At 44.8% G+C, this 23,549-nt stretch overlaps 1 protein-coding gene across 1 annotated transcript; it reads left to right on the top strand.

The window, feature by feature from the left end:
* Positions 1-614: 614 nt before the first annotated feature.
* Positions 615-23,189, top strand: LOC135532558 (zinc finger protein 883-like). The gene is made up of 3 exons (XM_064960039.1): positions 615-709; positions 16,481-16,697; positions 17,148-23,189. Exons 2-3 carry the CDS (start codon positions 16,499-16,501, stop codon positions 18,752-18,754), a joined length of 1,806 nt encoding a protein of 601 aa, XP_064816111.1. The 5' UTR covers positions 615-709; positions 16,481-16,498; the 3' UTR covers positions 18,755-23,189.
* The last annotated feature ends 360 nt before the right edge of the window (positions 23,190-23,549 follow it).

Raw genomic sequence — 23,549 nt, 5'->3', positions numbered from 1 at the left:
TTTTTGGAAGTAGAAATCAGAAAAGAATGTCGCGAAATCCTGTATTATGTTGGTAGATTGTCTTTATTGATGTCAGTATAGTCACTTTAAATAATGCCACTTTAATGTTTACATATCTTACATTACTCATCTCATATGTGTGTGTATATATACTGTATTTTATACAATGTATTGCATATGCCTCTCGGTCATCTCATCCATATATTTATAGGTACATATTCTTATTCAATCCCTTTAGATTTGTGTGTATTGGATAGTTGTTGTGGATTTTTTTAGATTACTTGTTAGATATTACTGCAATCTCGGAACGAGAAGACAAGCCTTTCGCTACACTCGCATTAACATCTGCTAACCATGTGTGACCCGTACAATGGATTTGATAGTGACATGGGGATAATAAAGGATAACAGATGCTGTACACTGTTGAAATAATATAACATCACACTGCAGATAGACTGTAATGACAGCTGTCTTGTTTTGGTTGAAATATCTATTTTCGTTTGTTTTGCCTGACTTCTTTCCGTCGGAGGCCTGTAAAACATGCACAATGACTACGCTGATACGACGCTTACGAACATTTCCCGCAGCATCTCGTAATCCAGACCAAACTCACTCGGAAAGTGGATACATTTTTCCCGCTTGCTCAACGAGACCTCACCATTTCCAATTATTTTCAGCCAAGAAATTCGCTACAGGAAATCCGTTCCAGGTAACCTATTGCTAATTGTTATTATTTGTTTTAATGGTGCTTGTAACACGGTCTGTAAACCAACGCATTCCAGGATGAAACCGCACTGGTTTCCGCGGCCTGGTTTTGTTGTTCCCCCAGCTAGTTAGCTGTTAGCCAGTTAGCAACACATCTCCCGTCCGACCCGTTTGTGTAGCTAGCTAGCTAACATGCTAACTTCATTTCAGGGTCACGGTTGAAGTGTGTCTTTTATTTCATAGTTAGCCAGCTGCCGACTCATCTTCAGTACAATGACTGTACGGAGGAATTAGCTAACCGGCTGCTCCTTGTTTAGTCACAGGCCTTTTGGTAGGCCGTCATTGCAAATAAGAATTTGTTGTTAACTGATTTGCCTAGTTAAATAAATAAAACAAATATTTGGTTTAGCTATTTAGGTAACCAGCTAGCGAAATTAGCAGGACTAAACGTTGCTAAACTAACGTTTACAGGGTGTGCCCCGAAAATCACCCCCTGCCAGAATTCAACCCCCCCCTACTGCGTGAACGCGCACGCACGCTCTTCTACATTTTCTTGCCTGCCGAAATCCCCCCCCCCCCCTTCTAATTTCCTTAATTGTGTGCCTGGAGTCAAATACTTCCGGTGGCACACACAACTCACGAGCCACCAAAATCCTGTCAAATACTTTATATAGAACAAACTTCGCGTCAGGATATGCAACCGAAATTAATAAATACTGTATGTGTGTCATATTAAATATTATATTAAACATGCCTTCTGGATGGTAGCGGGGTGAACAGGCAGTGGCTTGGGTGGTTGTCGTCCTTGATGATCTTTTTGGCCTTCCTGTGACATCGGGTGCGGGACTTGCCCTGGAGGGCAGGTAGTTTGTCCCCCACCCCCCACCCCACCCCCACGCATGTCACGTGTCCTACTTATATCAGTACATTCGTAACGACTTAAGGATGACACAATTTCTATTCGATCAAGTAAACCTTGTGTAGGAAATGAGCCATTACTTTTTTTTGTTGACCAAAAGTGACACACTCATTGACCTCCATACAAAAACTCCCTGCTTGGTGGGCAAAACAACAAGAAAAACGCCACCTACTGGAGGGATACAGATTTGCAGCAGCGTTGGGTCCCCCACTTCCTCTCTGGTTATACTTTGTCAATAAAAGTATTTCTATAAGATATTATGTGATTTATTTGTTTATTTTTTCCAGACTAAATGCTCAACAATGTGTTCTGTGAGTAGACCTATTTATTATTGTCCACAATTATCAATATATTTTATACTAGTTATCATACAAAGAATAACTAAAATATTTATATAAAATATTGTTATTTGTTATTTTTTTCAAGTCTAAATGGTCAACAATTTGTGTCCTCCTATCATTTATATTATATTATTACACAATTATCTGTACATTGTGCTGCAGCAACAGGTCCATTCTACCCAGGAAAACGTCTAGTTTCCAAATCCACTGAGTTTACACCCCCAGGAACACTTCTAGTTTCCAAGTCCACTGAGTTTACACCCCCAGGAACACTTCTAGTCCCCAAGTCCACTGAGTTTACACCCCCAGGAACACTTCTAGTCCCCAAATCCACTGAGTTTACACCCCCAGGAACACTTCTAGTCCCCAAGTCCACTGAGTTTACACCCCCAGGAACACTTCTAGTTTCCAAGTCCACTGAGTTTACACCCCCAGGAACACTTCTAGTCCCCAATTCCACTGAGTTTACACCCCCAGGAACACTTCTAGTCCCCAAATCCACTGAGTTTACACCCCCAGGAACACTTCTAGTTTCCAAGTCCACTGAGTTTACACCCCAGGGACACTTCTAGTTTCCAAGTCCACTGAGTTTACACCCCCAGGAACACTTCTAGTTTCCAAGTCCACTGAGTTTACACCCCCAGGAACACTTCTAGTTTCCAAGTCCACTGAGTTTACACCCCCAGGAACACTTCTAGTTTCCAAGTCCACTGAGTTTACACCCCCAGGAACACTTCTAGTTTCCAAGTCCACTGAGTTTACACCCCCAGGAACACTTCTAGTTTCCAAGTCCACTGAGTTTACACCCCCAGGAACACTTCTAGTTTCCAAGTCCACTGAGTTTACACCCCAGGAACACTTCTAGTTTCCAAGTCCACTGAGTTTACACCCCCAGGAACACTTCTAGTTTCCAAATCCACTGAGTTTACACCCCCAGGAACACTTCTAGTCTCCAAATCCACTGAGTTTACACCCCCAGGAACACTTCTAGTTTCCAAGTCCACTGAGTTTACACCCCCAGGAACACTTCTAGTCTCCAAATCCACTGAGTTTACACCCCCAGGAACACTTCTAGTTTCCAAGTCCACTGAGTTTACACCCCCAGGAACACTTCTAGTTTCCAAGTCCACTGAGTTTACACCCCAGGAACACTTCTAGTTTCCAAATCCACTGAGTTTACACCCCCAGGAACACTTCTAGTTTCCAAGTCCACTGAGTTTACACCCCCAGGAACACTTCTAGTTTCCAAATCCACTGAGTTTACACCCCCAGGAACACTTCTAGTCTCCAAGTCCACTGAGTTTACACCCCCAGGAACACTTCTAGTTTCCAAGTCCACTGAGTTTACACCCCAGGAACACTTCTAGTTTCCAAGTCCACTGAGTTTACACCCCAGGAACACTTCTAGTTTCCAAATCCACTGAGTTTACACCCCCAGGAACACTTCTAGTCTCCAAATCCACTGAGTTTACACCCCCAGGAACACTTCTAGTCCCCAAATCCACTGAGTTTACACCCCCAGGAACACTTCTAGTCCCCAAGTCCACTGAGTTTACACCCCCAGGAACACTTCTAGTTTCCAAGTCCAATGAGTTTACACCCCCAGGAACACTTCTAGTCCCCAAGTCCACTGAGTTTACACCCCCAGGAACACTTCTAGTCCCCAAATCCACTGAGTTTACACCCCCAGGAACACTTCTAGTTTCCAAGTCCACTGAGTTTACACCCCAGGAACACTTCTAGTTTCCAAGTCCACTGAGTTTACACCCCCAGGAACACTTCTAGTTTCCAAGTCCACTGAGTTTACACCCCCAGGAACACTTCTAGTTTCCAAGTCCACTGAGTTTACACCCCCAGGAACACTTCTAGTTTCCAAATCCACTGAGTTTACACCCCCAGGAACACTTCTAGTCTCCAAGTCCACTGAGTTTACACCCCCAGGAACACTTCTAGTTTCCAAGTCCACTGAGTTTACACCCCCAGGAACACTTCTAGTTTCCAAGTCCACTGAGTTTACACCCCCAGGAACACTTCTAGTTTCCAAGTCCACTGAGTTTACACCCCAGGAACACTTCTAGTTTCCAAATCCACTGAGTTTACACCCCCAGGAACACTTCTAGTCTCCAAATCCACTGAGTTTACACCCCCAGGAACACTTCTAGTTTCCAAGTCCACTGAGTTTACACCCCCAGGAACACTTCTAGTCTCCAAATCCACTGAGTTTACACCCCCAGGAACACTTCTAGTTTCCAAGTCCACTGAGTTTACACCCCCAGGAACACTTCTAGTTTCCAAGTCCACTGAGTTTACACCCCCAGGAACACTTCTAGTTTCCAAATCCACTGAGTTTACACCCCCAGGAACACTTCTAGTCTAAATGTCCACTGAGTTTACACCCCCAGGAACACTTCTAGTCTCCAAATCCACTGAGTTTACACCCCCAGGAACACTTCTAGTTTCCAAGTCCACTGAGTTTACACCCCCAGGAACACTTCTAGTTTCCAAATCCACTGAGTTTACACCCCAGGAACACTTCTAGTTTCCAAGTCCACTGAGTTTACACCCCAGGAACACTTCTAGTTTCCAAATCCACTGAGTTTACACCCCAGGAACACTTCTAGTCTCCAAGTCCACTGAGTGTACACCCCCAGGAACACTTCTAGTTTCCAAGTCCACTGAGTTTACACCCAGGAACACTTCTAGTTTCCAAGTCCACTGAGTTTACACCCCCAGGAACACTTCTAGTTTCCAAATCCACTGAGTTTACACCCCCAGGAACACTTCTAGTCTCCAAATCCACTGAGTTTACACCCCCAGGAACACTTCTAGTCCCCAAATCCACTGAGTTTACACCCCCAGGAACACTTCTAGTCCCCAAGTCCACTGAGTTTACACCCCCAGGAACACTTCTAGTTTCCAAGTCCACTGAGTTTACACCCCCAGGAACACTTCTAGTCCCCAAGTCCACTGAGTTTACACCCCAGGAACACTTCTAGTCCCCAAATCCACTGAGTTTACACCCCCAGGAACACTTCTAGTTTCCAAGTCCACTGAGTTTACACCCCCAGGAACACTTCTAGTTTCCAAGTCCACTGAGTTTACACCCCCAGGAACACTTCTAGTTTCCAAGTCCACTGAGTTTACACCCCCAGGAACACTTCTAGTTTCCAAGTCCACTGAGTTTACACCCCCAGGAACACTTCTAGTTTCCAAATCCACTGAGTTTACACCCCCAGGAACACTTCTAGTCTCCAAGTCCACTGAGTTTACACCCCCAGGAACACTTCTAGTTTCCAAGTCCACTGAGTTTACACCCCAGGAACACTTCTAGTTTCCAAGTCCACTGAGTTTACACCCCCAGGAACACTTCTAGTTTCCAAGTCCACTGAGTTTACACCCCAGGAACACTTCTAGTTTCCAAGTCCACTGAGTTTACACCCCCAGGAACACTTCTAGTTTCCAAATCCACTGAGTTTACACCCCCAGGAAAACTTCTAGTCTCCAAATCCACTGAGTTTACACCCCCAGGAACACTTCTAGTTTCCAAATCCACTGAGTTTACACCCCCAGGAACACTTCTAGTCTCCAAGTCCACTGAGTTTACACCCCCAGGAACACTTCTAGTTTCCAAGTCCACTGAGTTTACACCCCAGGAACACTTCTAGTTTCCAAGTCCACTGAGTTTACACCCCCAGGAACACTTCTAGTTTCCAAGTCCACTGAGTTTACACCCCAGGAACACTTCTAGTTTCCAAGTCCACTGAGTTTACACCCCCAGGAACACTTCTAGTTTCCAAGTCCACTGAGTTTACACCCCAGGAACACTTCTAGTTTCCAAGTCCACTGAGTTTACACCCCCAGGAACACTTCTAGTTTCCAAATCCACTGAGTTTACACCCCCAGGAACACTTCTAGTCTCCAAATCCACTGAGTTTACACCCCCAGGAACACTTCTAGTCCCCAAATCCACTGAGTTTACACCCCCAGGAACACTTCTAGTCCCCAAGTCCACTGAGTTTACACCCCCAGGAACACTTCTAGTTTCCAAGTCCACTGAGTTTACACCCCCAGGAACACTTCTAGTCCCCAAGTCCACTGAGTTTACACCCCAGGAACACTTCTAGTCCCCAAATCCACTGAGTTTACACCCCCAGGAACACTTCTAGTTTCCAAGTCCACTGAGTTTACACCCCCAGGAACACTTCTAGTTTCCAAGTCCACTGAGTTTACACCCCAGGAACACTTCTAGTCCCCAAGTCCACTGAGTTTACACCCCCAGGAACACTTCTAGTCCCCAAATCCACTGAGTTTACACCCCCAGGAACACTTCTAGTTTCCAAGTCCACTGAGTTTACACCCCCAGGAACACTTCTAGTTTCCAAGTCCACTGAGTTTACACCCCCAGGAACACTTCTAGTTTCCAAGTCCACTGAGTTTACACCCCCAGGAACACTTCTAGTTTCCAAATCCACTGAGTTTACACCCCCAGGAACACTTCTAGTCTCCAAGTCCACTGAGTTTACACCCCAGGAACACTTCTAGTTTCCAAGTCCACTGAGTTTACACCCCCAGGAACACTTCTAGTTTCCAAATCCACTGAGTTTACACCCCCAGGAACACTTCTAGTCTAAATGTCCACTGAGTTTACACCCCAGGAACACTTCTAGTCTCCAAATCCACTGAGTTTACACCCCCAGGAACACTTCTAGTTTCCAAGTCCACTGAGTTTACACCCCCAGGAACACTTCTAGTTTCCAAGTCCACTGAGTTTACACCCCCAGGAACACTTCTAGTTTCCAAATCCACTGAGTTTACACCCCAGGAACACTTCTAGTTTCCAAGTCCACTGAGTTTACACCCCCAGGAACACTTCTAGTCTCCAAGTCCACTGAGTTTACACCCCAGGAACACTTCTAGTTTCCAAGTCCACTGAGTTTACACCCCCAGGAACACTTCTAGTTTCCAAATCCACTGAGTTTACACCCCCAGGAACACTTCTAGTCTAAATGTCCACTGAGTTTACACCCCCAGGAACACTTCTAGTCTCCAAATCCACTGAGTTTACACCCCCAGGAACACTTCTAGTTTCCAAGTCCACTGAGTTTACACCCCAGGAACACTTCTAGTTTCCAAGTCCACTGAGTTTACACCCCCAGGAACACTTCTAGTTTCCAAATCCACTGAGTTTACACCCCCAGGAACACTTCTAGTTTCCAAGTCCACTGAGTTTACACCCCCAGGAACACTTCTAGTTTCCAAATCCACTGAGTTTACACCCCCAGGAACACTTCTAGTCTCCAAGTCCACTGAGTGTACACCCCCAGGAACACTTCTAGTTTCCAAGTCCACTGAGTTTACACCCCAGGAACACTTCTAGTTTCCAAGTCCACTGAGTTTACACCCCCAGGAACACTTCTAGTTTCCAAATCCACTGAGTTTACACCCCCAGGAACACTTCTAGTCTCCAAATCCACTGAGTTTACACCCCCAGGAACACTTCTAGTCCCCAAATCCACTGAGTTTACACCCCCAGGAACACTTCTAGTCCCCAAGTCCACTGAGTTTACACCCCAGGAACACTTCTAGTTTCCAAGTCCACTGAGTTTACACCCCCAGGAACACTTCTAGTCCCCAAGTCCACTGAGTTTACACCCCCAGGAACACTTCTAGTCCCCAAATCCACTGAGTTTACACCCCCAGGAACACTTCTAGTTTCCAAGTCCACTGAGTTTACACCCCAGGAACACTTCTAGTTTCCAAGTCCACTGAGTTTACACCCCCAGGAACACTTCTAGTTTCCAAGTCCACTGAGTTTACACCCCCAGGAACACTTCTAGTTTCCAAGTCCACTGAGTTTACACCCCCAGGAACACTTCTAGTTTCCAAATCCACTGAGTTTACACCCCCAGGAACACTTCTAGTCTCCAAGTCCACTGAGTTTACACCCCAGGAACACTTCTAGTTTCCAAGTCCACTTTTACACCCCAGGAACACTTCTAGTTTCCAAGTCCACTGAGTTTACACCCCCAGGAACACTTCTAGTTTCCAAATCCACTGAGTTTACACCCCCAGGAACACTTCTAGTCTCCAAATCCACTGAGTTTACACCCCCAGGAACACTTCTAGTTTCCAAATCCACTGAGTTTACACCCCCAGGAACACTTCTAGTCTCCAAGTCCACTGAGTTTACACCCCCAGGAACACTTCTAGTTTCCAAGTCCACTGAGTTTACACCCCAGGAACACTTCTAGTTTCCAAGTCCACTGAGTTTACACCCCCAGGAACACTTCTAGTTTCCAAGTCCACTGAGTTTACACCCCAGGAACACTTCTAGTTTCCAAGTCCACTGAGTTTACACCCCCAGGAACACTTCTAGTTTCCAAGTCCACTGAGTTTACACCCCAGGAACACTTCTAGTTTCCAAGTCCACTGAGTTTACACCCCCAGGAACACTTCTAGTTTCCAAATCCACTGAGTTTACACCCCCAGGAACACTTCTAGTCTCCAAATCCACTGAGTTTACACCCCCAGGAACACTTCTAGTCCCCAAATCCACTGAGTTTACACCCCCAGGAACACTTCTAGTCCCCAAGTCCACTGAGTTTACACCCCCAGGAACACTTCTAGTTTCCAAGTCCACTGAGTTTACACCCCCAGGAACACTTCTAGTCCCCAAGTCCACTGAGTTTACACCCCCAGGAACACTTCTAGTCCCCAAATCCACTGAGTTTACACCCCCAGGAACACTTCTAGTTTCCAAGTCCACTGAGTTTACACCCCCAGGAACACTTCTAGTTTCCAAGTCCACTGAGTTTACACCCCCAGGAACACTTCTAGTTTCCAAGTCCACTGAGTTTACACCCCCAGGAACACTTCTAGTTTCCAAGTCCACTGAGTTTACACCCCCAGGAACACTTCTAGTTTCCAAATCCACTGAGTTTACACCCCCAGGAACACTTCTAGTCTCCAAGTCCACTGAGTTTACACCCCCAGGAACACTTCTAGTTTCCAAGTCCACTGAGTTTACACCCCAGGAACACTTCTAGTTTCCAAGTCCACTGAGTTTACACCCCCAGGAACACTTCTAGTTTCCAAGTCCACTGAGTTTACACCCCAGGAACACTTCTAGTTTCCAAGTCCACTGAGTTTACACCCCCAGGAACACTTCTAGTTTCCAAATCCACTGAGTTTACACCCCAGGAACACTTCTAGTTTCCAAGTCCACTGAGTTTACACCCCCAGGAACACTTCTAGTCTCCAAATCCACTGAGTTTACACCCCCAGGAACACTTCTAGTTTCCAAGTCCACTGAGTTTACACCCCCAGGAACACTTCTAGTTTCCAAGTCCACTGAGTTTACACCCCCAGGAACACTTCTAGTTTCCAAATCCACTGAGTTTACACCCCCAGGAACACTTCTAGTTTCCAAGTCCACTGAGTTTACACCCCCAGGAACACTTCTAGTTTCCAAATCCACTGAGTTTACACCCCCAGGAACACTTCTAGTCTAAATGTCCACTGAGTTTACACCCCCAGGAACACTTCTAGTTTCCAAGTCCACTGAGTTTACACCCCCAGGAACACTTCTAGTTTCCAAATCCACTGAGTTTACACCCCCAGGAACACTTCTAGTCTCCAAATCCACTGAGTTTACACCCCCAGGAACACTTCTAGTCCCCAAATCCACTGAGTTTACACCCCCAGGAACACTTCTAGTTTCCAAGTCCACTGAGTTTACACCCCCAGGAACACTTCTAGTCCCCAAATCCACTGAGTTTACACCCCCAGGAACACTTCTAGTCCCCAAGTCCACTGAGTTTACACCCCCCAGGAACACTTCTAGTTTCCAAGTCCACTGAGTTTACACCCCCAGGAACACTTCTAGTCCCCAAGTCCACTGAGTTTACACCCCAGGAACACTTCTAGTCCCCAAATCCACTGAGTTTACACCCCCAGGAACACTTCTAGTTTCCAAGTCCACTGAGTTTACACCCCCAGGAACACTTCTAGTTTCCAAGTCCACTGAGTTTACACCCCCAGGAACACTTCTAGTTTCCAAGTCCACTGAGTTTACACCCCCAGGAACACTTCTAGTTTCCAAGTCCACTGAGTTTACACCCCCAGGAACACTTCTAGTTTCCAAATCCACTGGGTTTACACCCCCAGGAACACTTCTAGTCTCCAAGTCCACTGAGTTTACACCCCCAGGAACACTTCTAGTTTCCAAGTCCACTGAGTTTACACCCCAGGAACACTTCTAGTTTCCAAGTCCACTGAGTTTACACCCCAGGAACACTTCTAGTTTCCAAATCCACTGAGTTTACACCCCCAGGAACACTTCTAGTCTCCAAGTCCACTGAGTTTACACCCCCAGGAACACTTCTAGTTTCCAAGTCCACTGAGTTTACACCCCAGGAACACTTCTAGTTTCCAAGTCCACTGAGTTTACACCCCCAGGAACACTTCTAGTTTCCAAGTCCACTGAGTTTACACCCCAGGAACACTTCTAGTTTCCAAGTCCACTGAGTTTACACCCCCAGGAACACTTCTAGTTTCCAAGTCCACTGAGTTTACACCCCAGGAACACTTCTAGTTTCCAAGTCCACTGAGTTTACACCCCCAGGAACACTTCTAGTTTCCAAATCCACTGAGTTTACACCCCCAGGAACACTTCTAGTCTCCAAATCCACTGAGTTTACACCCCCAGGAACACTTCTAGTCCCCAAATCCACTGAGTTTACACCCCCAGGAACACTTCTAGTCCCCAAGTCCACTGAGTTTACACCCCCAGGAACACTTCTAGTTTCCAAGTCCACTGAGTTTACACCCCAGGAACACTTCTAGTCCCCAAGTCCACTGAGTTTACACCCCAGGAACACTTCTAGTCCCCAAATCCACTGAGTTTACACCCCCAGGAACACTTCTAGTTTCCAAGTCCACTGAGTTTACACCCCCAGGAACACTTCTAGTTTCCAAGTCCACTGAGTTTACACCCCCAGGAACACTTCTAGTTTCCAAGTCCACTGAGTTTACACCCCCAGGAACACTTCTAGTTTCCAAGTCCACTGAGTTTACACCCCCAGGAACACTTCTAGTTTCCAAATCCACTGAGTTTACACCCCCAGGAACACTTCTAGTCTCCAAGTCCACTGAGTTTACACCCCCAGGAACACTTCTAGTTTCCAAGTCCACTGAGTTTACACCCCCAGGAACACTTCTAGTCTCCAAATCCACTGAGTTTACACCCCCAGGAACACTTCTAGTTTCCAAGTCCACTGAGTTTACACCCCCAGGAACACTTCTAGTTTCCAAGTCCACTGAGTTTACACCCCCAGGAACACTTCTAGTTTCCAAATCCACTGAGTTTACACCCCCAGGAACACTTCTAGTTTCCAAGTCCACTGAGTTTACACCCCCAGGAACACTTCTAGTTTCCAAATCCACTGAGTTTACACCCCCAGGAACACTTCTAGTCTAAATGTCCACTGAGTTTACACCCCCAGGAACACTTCTAGTTTCCAAGTCCACTGAGTTTACACCCCCAGGAACACTTCTAGTTTCCAAATCCACTGAGTTTACACCCCCAGGAACACTTCTAGTCTCCAAATCCACTGAGTTTACACCCCCAGGAACACTTCTAGTCCCCAAATCCACTGAGTTTACACCCCCAGGAACACTTCTAGTTTCCAAGTCCACTGAGTTTACACCCCCAGGAACACTTCTAGTCCCCAAATCCACTGAGTTTACACCCCCAGGAACACTTCTAGTCCCCAAGTCCACTGAGTTTACACCCCCAGGAACACTTCTAGTTTCCAAGTCCACTGAGTTTACACCCCCAGGAACACTTCTAGTCCCCAAGTCCACTGAGTTTACACCCCCAGGAACACTTCTAGTCCCCAAATCCACTGAGTTTACACCCCAGGAACACTTCTAGTTTCCAAGTCCACTGAGTTTACACCCCCAGGAACACTTCTAGTTTCCAAGTCCACTGAGTTTACACCCCCAGGAACACTTCTAGTTTCCAAGTCCACTGAGTTTACACCCCCAGGAACACTTCTAGTTTCCAAGTCCACTGAGTTTACACCCCCAGGAACACTTCTAGTTTCCAAATCCACTGGGTTTACACCCCAGGAACACTTCTAGTCTCCAAGTCCACTGAGTTTACACCCCCAGGAACACTTCTAGTTTCCAAGTCCACTGAGTTTACACCCCAGGAACACTTCTAGTTTCCAAGTCCACTGAGTTTACACCCCCAGGAACACTTCTAGTTTCCAAATCCACTGAGTTTACACCCCCAGGAACACTTCTAGTCTCCAAGTCCACTGAGTTTACACCCCCAGGAACACTTCTAGTTTCCAAGTCCACTGAGTTTACACCCCAGGAACACTTCTAGTTTCCAAGTCCACTGAGTTTACACCCCAGGAACACTTCTAGTTTCCAAGTCCACTGAGTTTACACCCCAGGAACACTTCTAGTTTCCAAGTCCACTGAGTTTACACCCCCAGGAACACTTCTAGTTTCCAAGTCCACTGAGTTTACACCCCAGGAACACTTCTAGTTTCCAAGTCCACTGAGTTTACACCCCCAGGAACACTTCTAGTTTCCAAATCCACTGAGTTTACACCCCCAGGAACACTTCTAGTCTCCAAATCCACTGAGTTTACACCCCCAGGAACACTTCTAGTCCCCAAATCCACTGAGTTTACACCCCCAGGAACACTTCTAGTCCCCAAGTCCACTGAGTTTACACCCCAGGAACACTTCTAGTTTCCAAGTCCACTGAGTTTACACCCCCAGGAACACTTCTAGTCCCCAAGTCCACTGAGTTTACACCCCCAGGAACACTTCTAGTCCCCAAATCCACTGAGTTTACACCCCCAGGAACACTTCTAGTTTCCAAGTCCACTGAGTTTACACCCCCAGGAACACTTCTAGTTTCCAAGTCCACTGAGTTTACACCCCCAGGAACACTTCTAGTTTCCAAGTCCACTGAGTTTACACCCCCAGGAACACTTCTAGTTTCCAAGTCCACTGAGTTTACACCCCCAGGAACACTTCTAGTTTCCAAATCCACTGAGTTTACACCCCCAGGAACACTTCTAGTCTCCAAGTCCACTGAGTTTACACCCCCAGGAACACTTCTAGTTTCCAAGTCCACCTAGTTTACACCCCAGGAACACTTCTAGTTTCCAAGTCCACTGAGTTTACACCCCCAGGAACACTTCTAGTTTCCAAGTCCACTGAGTTTACACCCCAGGAACACTTCTAGTTTCCAAGTCCACTGAGTTTACACCCCCAGGAACACTTCTAGTTTCCAAATCCACTGAGTTTACACCCCCAGGAACACTTCTAGTTTCCAAGTCCACTGAGTTTACACCCCCAGGAACACTTCTAGTCTCCAAATCCACTGAGTTTACACCCCCAGGAACACTTCTAGTTTCCAAGTCCACTGAGTTTACACCCCCAGGAACACTTCTAGTTTCCAAGTCCACTGAGTTTACACCCCCAGGAACACTTCTAGTTTCCAAATCCACTGAGTTTACACCCCCAGGAACACTTCTAGTTTCCAAGTCCACTGAGTTTACACCCCCAGGAACACTTCTAGTTTCCAAATCCACTGAGTTTACACCCCAGGAACACTTCTAGTCTAAATGTCCACTGAGTTTACACCCCCAGGAACACTTCTAGTTTCCAAGTCCACTGAGTTTACACCCCCAGGAACACTTCTAGTTTCCAAATCCACTGAGTTTACACCCCCAGGAACACTTCTAGTCTCCAAATCCACTGAGTTTACACCCCAGGAACACTTCTAGTCCCCAAATCCACTGAGTTTACACCCCCAGGAACACTTCTAGTCCCCAAGTCCACTGAGTTTACACCCCCAGGAACACTTCTAGTTTCCAAGTCCACTGAGTTTACACCCCCAGGAACACTTCTAGTCCCCAAGTCCACTGAGTTTACACCCCCAGGAACACTTCTAGTCCCCAAATCCACTGAGTTTACACCCCAGGAACACTTCTAGTTTCCAAGTCCACTGAGTTTACACCCCCAGGAACACTTCTAGTTTCCAAGTCCACTGAGTTTACACCCCCAGGAACACTTCTAGTTTCCAAGTCCACTGAGTTTACACCCCAGGAACACTTCTAGTTTCCAAGTCCACTGAGTTTACACCCCCAGGAACACTTCTAGTTTCCAAGTCCACTGAGTTTACACCCCAGGAACACTTCTAGTTTCCAAGTCCACTGAGTTTACACCCCAGGAACACTTCTAGTTTCCAAATCCACTGAGTTTACACCCCCAGGAACACTTCTAGTCTCCAAATCCACTGAGTTTACACCCCAGGAACACTTCTAGTTTCCAAATCCACTGAGTTTACACCCCCAGGAACACTTCTAGTCTCCAAATCCACTGAGTTTACACCCCCAGGAACACTTCTAGTTTCCAAGTCCACTGAGTTTACACCCCCAGGAACACTTCTAGTCTCCAAATCCACTGAGTTTACACCCCACAGGAACACTTCTAGTTTCCAAATCCACTGAGTTTACACCCCCAGGAACACTTCTAGTTTCCAAGTCCACTGAGTTCACACCCCCAGGAACACTTCTAGTTTCCAAATCCACTGAGTTTACACCCCCAGGAACACTTCTAGTCTAAATGTCCACTGAGTTTACACCCCCAGGAACACTTCTAGTTTCCAAGTCCACTGAGTTTACACCCCCAGGAACACTTCTAGTTTCCAAGTCCACTGAGTTTACACCCCAGGAACACTTCTAGTTTCCAAGTCCACTGAGTTTACACCCCAGGAACACTTCTAGTTTCCAAATCCACTGAGTTTACACCCCAGGAACACTTCTAGTTTCCAAGTCCACTGAGTTTACACCCCCAGGAACACTTCTAGTTTCCAAATCCACTGAGTTTACACCCCCAGGAACACTTCTAGTCTCCAAGTCCACTGAGTTTACACCCCCAGGAACACTTCTAGTTTCCAAGTCCACTGAGTTTACACCCCAGGAACACTTCTAGTTTCCAAGTCCACTGAGTTTACACCCCCAGGAACACTTCTAGTTTCCAAATCCACTGAGTTTACACCCCCAGGAACACTTCTAGTCTCCAAATCCACTGAGTTTACACCCCCAGGAACACTTCTATTCTCCAAGTCCACTGAGTTTACACCCCCAGGAACACTTCTAGTCCCCAAGTCCACTGAGTTTACACCCCCAGGAACACTTCTAGTTTCCAAGTCCACTGAGTTTACACCCCCAGGAAAACGTCTAGTTTCCAAGTCCACTGAGTTTACACCCCCAGGAACACTTCTAGTTTCCAAGTCCACTGAGTTTACACCCCCAGGAACACTTCTAGTTTCCAAGTCCACTGAGTTTACACCCCCAGGAACACTTCTAGTTTCCAAGTCCACTGAGTTTACACCCCCAGGAACACTTCTAGTTTCCAAGTCCACTGAGTTTACACCCCCAGGAACACTTCTAGTCTCCAAGTCCACTGAGTTTACACCCCCAGGAACACTTCTAGTTTCCAAGTCCACTGAGTTTACACCCCCAGGAACACTTCTAGTTTCCAAGTCCACTGAGTTTACACCCCCAGGAACACTTCTAGTCTCCAAATCCACTGAGTTTACACCCCCAGGAACACTTCTAGTCTCCAAATCCACTGAGTTTACACCCCCAGGAACACTTCTAGTCTCCAAATCCACTGAGTTTACACCCCCAGGAACACTTCTAGTTTCCAAGTCCACTGAGTTTACACCCCAGGAACACTTCTAGTTTCCAAATCCACTGAGTTTACACCCCCAGGAACACTTCTAGTTTCCAAATCCACTGAGTTTACACCCCCAGGAGCGTCTCTTTTCCCCGTAATTGAATCGTAATTGGATATCACAAAATTGGGGACAGAAAGGGGGTAAAATACACACACACAAAAACAATTCTAAACAACTTTTAACAATTTCCACTGAAAATTATACAAACACAGTGCAGGTTGACAGTTTTTGCTGTTTGGTGCTGTCCAATTTTCTGTGTAAATTGTTAAAATGAGTCCTTGTGCATGGAGTTGTAGGGTTTGTTTATCTTTGTATTCATTGGTTTTTCATACATTTTAAAGTGACATCTCTGTGTCTACATCACTCTGTTACCTAGAATTAGGGGCAGTTCCTAACACAAGCAAATGCTTGTGTTGCCTAATAGCCTAAAGGCGAATGTTTGAATAGGCTACTGAGGACGGGGTGGTAATTTCAATCACTGTATGTATCAATGTATCATATATTAGTAATGAATTTGAACTGAATGTGCTTGTACTCGACAGCCAGTGTTTTTCTTCACTTATGGCCTAATCTGACTTGCTGTTGCCGTCAATCCTGTGTTTATTTTATGAAAAAAAGGTTTTCTGCTGGACGGGATGTGTGTTTAGCTAGCTTAGATACATGTTTGCTGTCTTTTCTGGAGCTATACCACGATCAAGGTTTGTGAAAATCATCCTGAACTCTTTCGGTCTCCTCTTTTAGATCCACCTCTAGCCTACCATGTCTGAACCGGGTTCTGGTTGTGGTGTTTCAGCCCAGAGATGCTCACAGCAGAGTCCAGAGTTGCTGTCAGTGAAGCTGGGGGACTGCAGTCAAACAGTGGAACTAAATGTGATTGTCAAAGACGAGGAGGAGGAGAGAGAAATCAATGAGGGGGAGGAGGAAGAGAGAGAGGAGGACAGGGCCTCTGTTGACTCAGGTAAATTCAGGCTAACCTCCTCTTTGGTTCAGAGGTAAACAACCCAAAATAACCATTGATTTTCTGGTTCATTAAGAAATGTATTCTTAGATATGTTTTTGGTTGTTAAGTCAATTAGAGCATGCCAATTTCAAGTTAATCTTTCAAAATAAATATATATTTCTGAATATTTAGGCAAGTTAGCTGGCTAACTCATTGATTCTGCTTTGTATTATACCCCTCAGGCTTCTGTATGTGTAAGAGGGAAGGAGAGTGTCTACCGACCATTTGGCAATGCATTGTAATTTCACAATGCCATTATCTATGTGCGATGCTATGCAACAAGCCCCTTGCAAAGTATTTATCTTAATTCTCTGTTAATCCAAATTAATGTTGAATCCTGCGTTGGTAAGCTTAAAGCCTTTGTTTCTTTGTCAGTTTCTGACCATATATGTGTTCATATTCTTACAGGAGAGATCCCCAACTCAGACTCAGTCAACAAGCCCAGTTCCACAGCATCAAGACTACCTGGACATGGGAGTTATTCGTGCCCTCAATGTGAGAAGAGTTTCAGTTCCTCAACTATTCTAAAGAATCATCAAAGAGTACACACTGGAGAAAAACCTTTCCACTGCTCTGCATGTGGAAAGAGTTTCAGTGAGAAAGTAAACCTCAAGAGACACGAGAGAGTACATAGTGGAGAGAAGCCTTACCACTGCACCCAATGTGGGAAGAGCTTCAATCATTCTGGAAGCCTTAAGGAACACCAAAGAGTACATACAGGGGAGAAACCTTACCACTGTGCTCTTTGTAGGAAGCATTTCAGTCAGCCAGGAAGCCTTAAGAAACACCAGAGAATTCATACAGGGGAGAAACCTTACCACTGCTCACAGTGTGGAAAGAATTTTCGTTTCGCAGGAGACCTAAAGAGTCACCAGAGATCACACAGTGGAGAGAAGCCTTACCACTGTTCTCAGTGTGGCGAGGGATTCACTCAGCTCAGGCGTCTTAAACGTCATCAGAGGATACACATTGGAGGGAAGCCTGTCTGTGTTTTAAATGTGATTGTCAAAGAGGAGGAGGTTGAGAGGGAAATCAAAGAGGAGGAAAAGCGAGAAGTTGAGGAAGAGGAGGACAATAGTGGTATAGTTGACCCAGATACATCAACATTACCTGGTTGTAGTCTTTACCCCTGCCATCAATGTGGGAAGAGTTTCCGTTCCTCAAGTAATCTACAGAATCATCAAAAAGTACACACTGGAGAAAAGCCTTACCATTGCTCTGAGTGTGGGGAGGGATTCACTCAGCTACTACGTCTTAAAAGTCATCAGAGAATACACAATGGAGGGAAGCCTGTTTGTGCGTTAAATGTGATTGTCAAAGAGGAGGAGGTTGAGAGGGAAATCAAAGAGGAGGAAAAGCGAGAAGTTGAGGAAGAGGAAGACAATAGTAGTGTCGTTGACCCAGATACACCAAGACTGCCTGATCGTGGTCGTTACCCATGCCATCAATGTGGGAAGAGTTTCCGTTCCTCAAGTAATCTAAAGAATCATCAAAGAGTACACACAGGAGAGAAACCTTACCACTGCTCCCAGTGTGGGAGGGGTTTCAGTGAGAAGGTAAATCTTAAGAGACATGGCAAAGTACATAGTGGAAAGAAGCCTTATCACTGCACCCAATGTGAGAAGAGCTTTAATTATTCAGGAAGCCTTAAGGAACACCAGAGAATACATACAGGGGAGAAGCCTTACCACTGCTCTCTATGTGGTAAGAGTTTCAGTCAGCCAGGAAACCTTAAGAAACATCAGAGAATACATACAGGGGAGAAGCCTTACCACTGCTCTCTTTGCGGTAAGAGTTTCAGTCAGCCAGGAAACCTTAAGAAACATCAGAGAGTACATACAGGCGAGAAGCTTTACCACTGCTCTCATTGTGGGGGTGGTTTCACTCAGCTAAGAAGTCTTAAAAGTCATGAGAAAATACACATTGGAGGGAAGCCTGCCTGTGCTTTCAATGTGATTGTCAAGGAGGAGGAGGAGGAGGAAGAGGAGGAGGAAGAAAAGAAAGAAGTTGAGTGAGAGGAGAGCGACGTGAAATAAAGGTGAAGTGAGAATAGATAAGCAACTCTATAGTTATTGAAATTCACACCTATCCTTGCAATTGCATCTTCTGTGACAGCATGGTCATGGGCAGCACCATTTGAGTTTTAAAAATCAGTAAGGGTTTTCCTGCACAACTGTAAAATCAGACTGTAGTCTTGTCACAGCAGGGTCAGCAGTCGGGGTAATTCCGTAACGTAATAGTGTCATCCCTATTGAGATGAGATCGAGACCAGATCGTTAACAACTATAGTGGTTGCTGTAATAGTGCTATTCCCAGGTCTAAAGCCTTTTACATGCTATCGAGACAAGATCGTTAACAACTATAGTGGTTGCTGTAGTAATGCTATTCCCAGGCCTAAAGCCTTTACATGAGATCGAGACAAGATCGTTAACAACTATAGTGGTTGCTGTAATAGTGCTATTCCCAGGCCTAAAGCCTTTTACATGAGATCGAGACAAGATTGTTAACAACTATAGTGGTTGCTGTAGTAATGCTATTCCCAGGCCTAAAGCCTTTACATGAGATCGAGACAAGATCGTTAACAACTATAGTGGTTGCTGTAATAGTGCTATTCCCAAGGCCTAAAGCCTTTACATGAGATCGAGACAAGATCGTTAACAACTATAGTGGTTGCTGTAATAGTGCTATTCCCAGGCCTAAAGCCTTTACATGAGATCGATACAAGATCGTTAACAACTATAGTGGTTGCTGTAATAGTGCTATTCCCAGGCCTAAAGCCTTTTACATGAGATCGAGACAAGATCCTTAACAACTATAGTGGTTGCTGTAGTAGCCTGATTGGTTTACGTTAACAATACATGTCTCATTGTAAACCAGGTTGCCAGTCCGGGTCTAAGCCTGTGTTCCTGGCCTTGACCCAAGCATAATTTATTTAATGAATTATTTCTGAACAAGATCCCTCCCCCTAATGTGCTGCAGTGTGTACAGTCTGAACAAGATACCTCTTCCTAATGTGCTGCAGTGTGTACAGTCTGAACAAGATCCCTCCCCCTAATGTACTGCAGTGTGTACAGTCTGAACAAGATACCACCTCCTAATGTGCTGCAGTGTGTACAGTCTGAACAAGATACCACCTCCTAATGTACTGCAGTGTGTACAGTCTGAACAAGATACCACCTCCTAATGTACTGCAGTGTGTACAGTCTGAACAAGATACCACCTCCTAATGTACTGCAGTGTGTATAGTCTGAACAAGATCCCTCCCCCTAATGTACTGTAGTGTGTACAGTCTGAACAAGATACCTCTTCCTAATGTGCTGCAGTGTGTACAGTCTGAACAAGATCCCTCCTCCTAATGTACTGCAGTGTGTACAGTCTGAACAGGTACAAAGCCAAGGTTGGTGATTTACTGCTTCCTGCAGTTATGGAATGTTAGCTCAGGACTATAATTCATTGGTTGACTCCTCCTCCTGACCTCCTCCTGACCTGGATGGAATTATACGACCTGGATATAGTGCACTACATTTGACCATGATTTTTGGAATGAGATGTTGGACGAGCAGGTGTCACACTACATCGGTTGCCACTACAAACGTATCTTCCTTTATCTACTACCAAACAGAGAAACGCTCCATTTTCACATCTGCTGATGTTGGGTTGGTGCTTGAGATTATGAATATGTAGTAGAATGTTTTTGAAATGTCCCTTTAAAGGTACGTATGCCCATGTACACGACTAACATTTAAATGTAAAACATTTGACAGTATCATAATCTATATTTGACTTGAGCTGAATACTGGGGCTGAGTCTATATATAGTATATACTGGGGGCTGAGTCTATATATAGTATATACTGGGGGCTGAGTCTATATATAGTATATACTGGGGGCTGAGTCTATATATAGTATATAATGGGGGCTGAGTCTATATATAGTATATAATGGGGGCTGAGTCTATATATAGTATATACTGGGGCTGAGTCTATATATAGTATATACTGGGGCTGAGTCTATATATAGTATATACTGGGGGCTGAGTCTATATGTAGTATATACTGGGGGCTGAGTCTATATATAGTATATAATGGGGGCTGAGTCTATATATACTATATACTGGGGGCTGAGTCTATATATAGTATATAATGGGGGCTGAGTCTATATATAGTATATAATGGGGGCTGAGTCTATATATAGTATATAATGGGGCTGAGTCTATATATAGTATATAATGGGGGCTGAGTCTATATATAGTATATAATGGGGGCTGAGTCTATATATAGTATATACTGGGGGCTGAGTCTATATATAGTATATAATGGGGGCTGAGTCTATATATAGTATATAATGGGGACTGAGTCTATATATAGTATATAATGGGGACTGAGTCTATATATAGTATATAATGGGGACTGAGTCTATATATAGTATATACTGGGGGCTGAGTCTATAGATATAGTATATACTGGGGGCTGAGTCTATATATAGTATATACTGGGGGCTGAGTCTATATATAGTATATAATGGGGACTGAGTCTATATATAGTATATACTGGGGGCTGAGTCTATATATAGTATATACTGGGGGCTGAGTCTATATATAGTATATACTGGGGGCTGAGTCTATATATAGTATATAATGGGGGCTGAGTCTATATATAGTATATAATGGGGACTGAGTCTATATATAGTATATACTGGGGGCTGAGTCTATATATAGTATATACTGGGGGCTGAGTCTATATATAGTATATACTGGGGGCTGAGTCTATATATAGTATATACTGGGGGCTGAGTCTATATATAGTATATAATGGGGGCTGAGTCTATATATAGTATATAATGGGGACTGAGTCTATATATAGTATATACTGGGGGCTGAGTCTATAGATATAGTATATACTGGGGGCTGAATCTATATATAGTAGATACTGGGGCTGAATGTCCCAAATGGCGCGCTATTCACCCTGTAGTGCACTACTTTCGACCATGGGCCCTATTCTGTAGTGCACTACATTTGACTATGGGACCTATTCTGTAGTGCACTGCATTTGACCATGGGCCCTATGGGCTATTCTATTGAATACAAAATATGTCCATAGACTCCAGTAGTGGATATTTTTTATACATGATTAAACTCAGTAGAAGGGCTGGTTTCTATTGACATCAAGTCTATTGTTGTGTCATGATGGAACCTGTAAGTATTTCCTAATCATTTTGTTCTGAACAGAACCATTGTTGTTTTTTTGTTCCATTCCAGCAAAGTAAAGTTCTGAACCGGTTCGAACCCTGACGCGCTGGGCTTCTTGTTGCCATGACGCGCTGGGCATCTTGTTGCCATGACGCGCTGGGCATCTTGTTGCCATGACGCGCTGGGCATCTTGTTGCCATGACGCGCTGGGCATCTTGTTGCCATGACGCGCTGGGCATCTTGTTGCCATGACACGCTGGGCATCTTGTTGTTATGACATGTATTATCTGTTATAATATGTATTATCTGTTATGACATGTATTATCTGTTATAACATGTATTATCTGTTATGACATGTATTATCTGAATTATTTTATTCTTATTTTACCTTTATTTAACTAGGCAAGTCAGTTAAGAACTGTGGGTTAATTGCCTGTTCAGGGGCAGAACGACAGATTTGTACCTTGTCAGCTCGGGGGTTTGAACTTGCAACCTTCTGGTTACTAGTCCAACGCTCTAACCACTCGGCTGCCCACGGAAGTATACCTACAGAGGAGCGGCTTCCATGATGAAACTTTGAATGTCTTTGAACTTCAGAGAGTTGGCTTTAACTAACGTTGGACCAGAACTATCCCTTAATCATGACACTCAGTTCCATTACAGTACAGACAATGTCTCCTAAACGTGATAACTATAGTATCCTTAGTATCCTTAACTAGCATTGAAATAGTTCATCAATGTTCTCTAATTAAACCTCTCTCTCCGTAATGTCTGAATCACCCCTGCAATGTCCGTAGCTACAGTAGACTATGCATGCTTCAGTGGGAGGGGAGGGGGAACGTAGCCTGCACACACTGGCAAAGATTTTCAGCAGGCAGACACTGGAATATGTTTCTGAGTGTATAGGGACTGGAAAGAAATGCCTGGAATGTAAAATAACATTATTAACCAGTTCCCATGCTTTTCAAATCACTGTTCTGTTCCGGAACAGTATAGATCCCTTTCGTTGTCAGTTCTGGTTCTGTTCCGGAACAGTATAGATCCCTTTCGTTGTCAGTTCTGGTTCTGTTCCGGAACAGTATAGATCCCTTTCGTTGTCAGTTCTGGTTCTGTTCCGGAACAGTATAGATCCCTTTCGTTGTCAGTTCTGGTTCTGTTCCTTGAAATTCCGGTTTTCTTTTCTGTTCCCTGAACTGGTTCCAACCCCTGTTTTAGAACATTGTAAAGTATCCATTAATTAAATAATAAATGCTAACAAACTGTTATCTTCTTCTTCATTGAAGGTGGATGATGTTGGTAGATTGTCTTTATCCATGAAAAGTCAGTATTGTATCATGGTGATGATAAATCACAAGAATAAAAGATGCCAGACATTAATTGTTGGAATAATATAACATCACACTGCAGGCCTGTGTAGGTTTATCTACTTTACACACAGTCTCTTCTGTACTCGTTCATCTGCCCAGAGAAGAGGCTACTCTGGTGAATGACTGATGAATAAAGAGTGGTGCTCGTTGCTCGTTTCAATTTAATGAAGTTAAAGGACAGCGGGAGTCAATCACCACCTTCCGGAGACACCTGAAACCCCACCTCTTCAAGGAATACCTAGGATAGGATAAGAAT

The sequence above is a fragment of the Oncorhynchus masou genome, unplaced genomic scaffold, assembly GCF_036934945.1.
Source record: "Oncorhynchus masou masou isolate Uvic2021 unplaced genomic scaffold, UVic_Omas_1.1 unplaced_scaffold_1906, whole genome shotgun sequence".
Lineage (NCBI taxonomy): Eukaryota > Metazoa > Chordata > Actinopteri > Salmoniformes > Salmonidae > Oncorhynchus > Oncorhynchus masou.
Note: the sequence above shows the minus strand (reverse complement) of the source record. Positions and strands in the feature narration are given on the sequence as shown.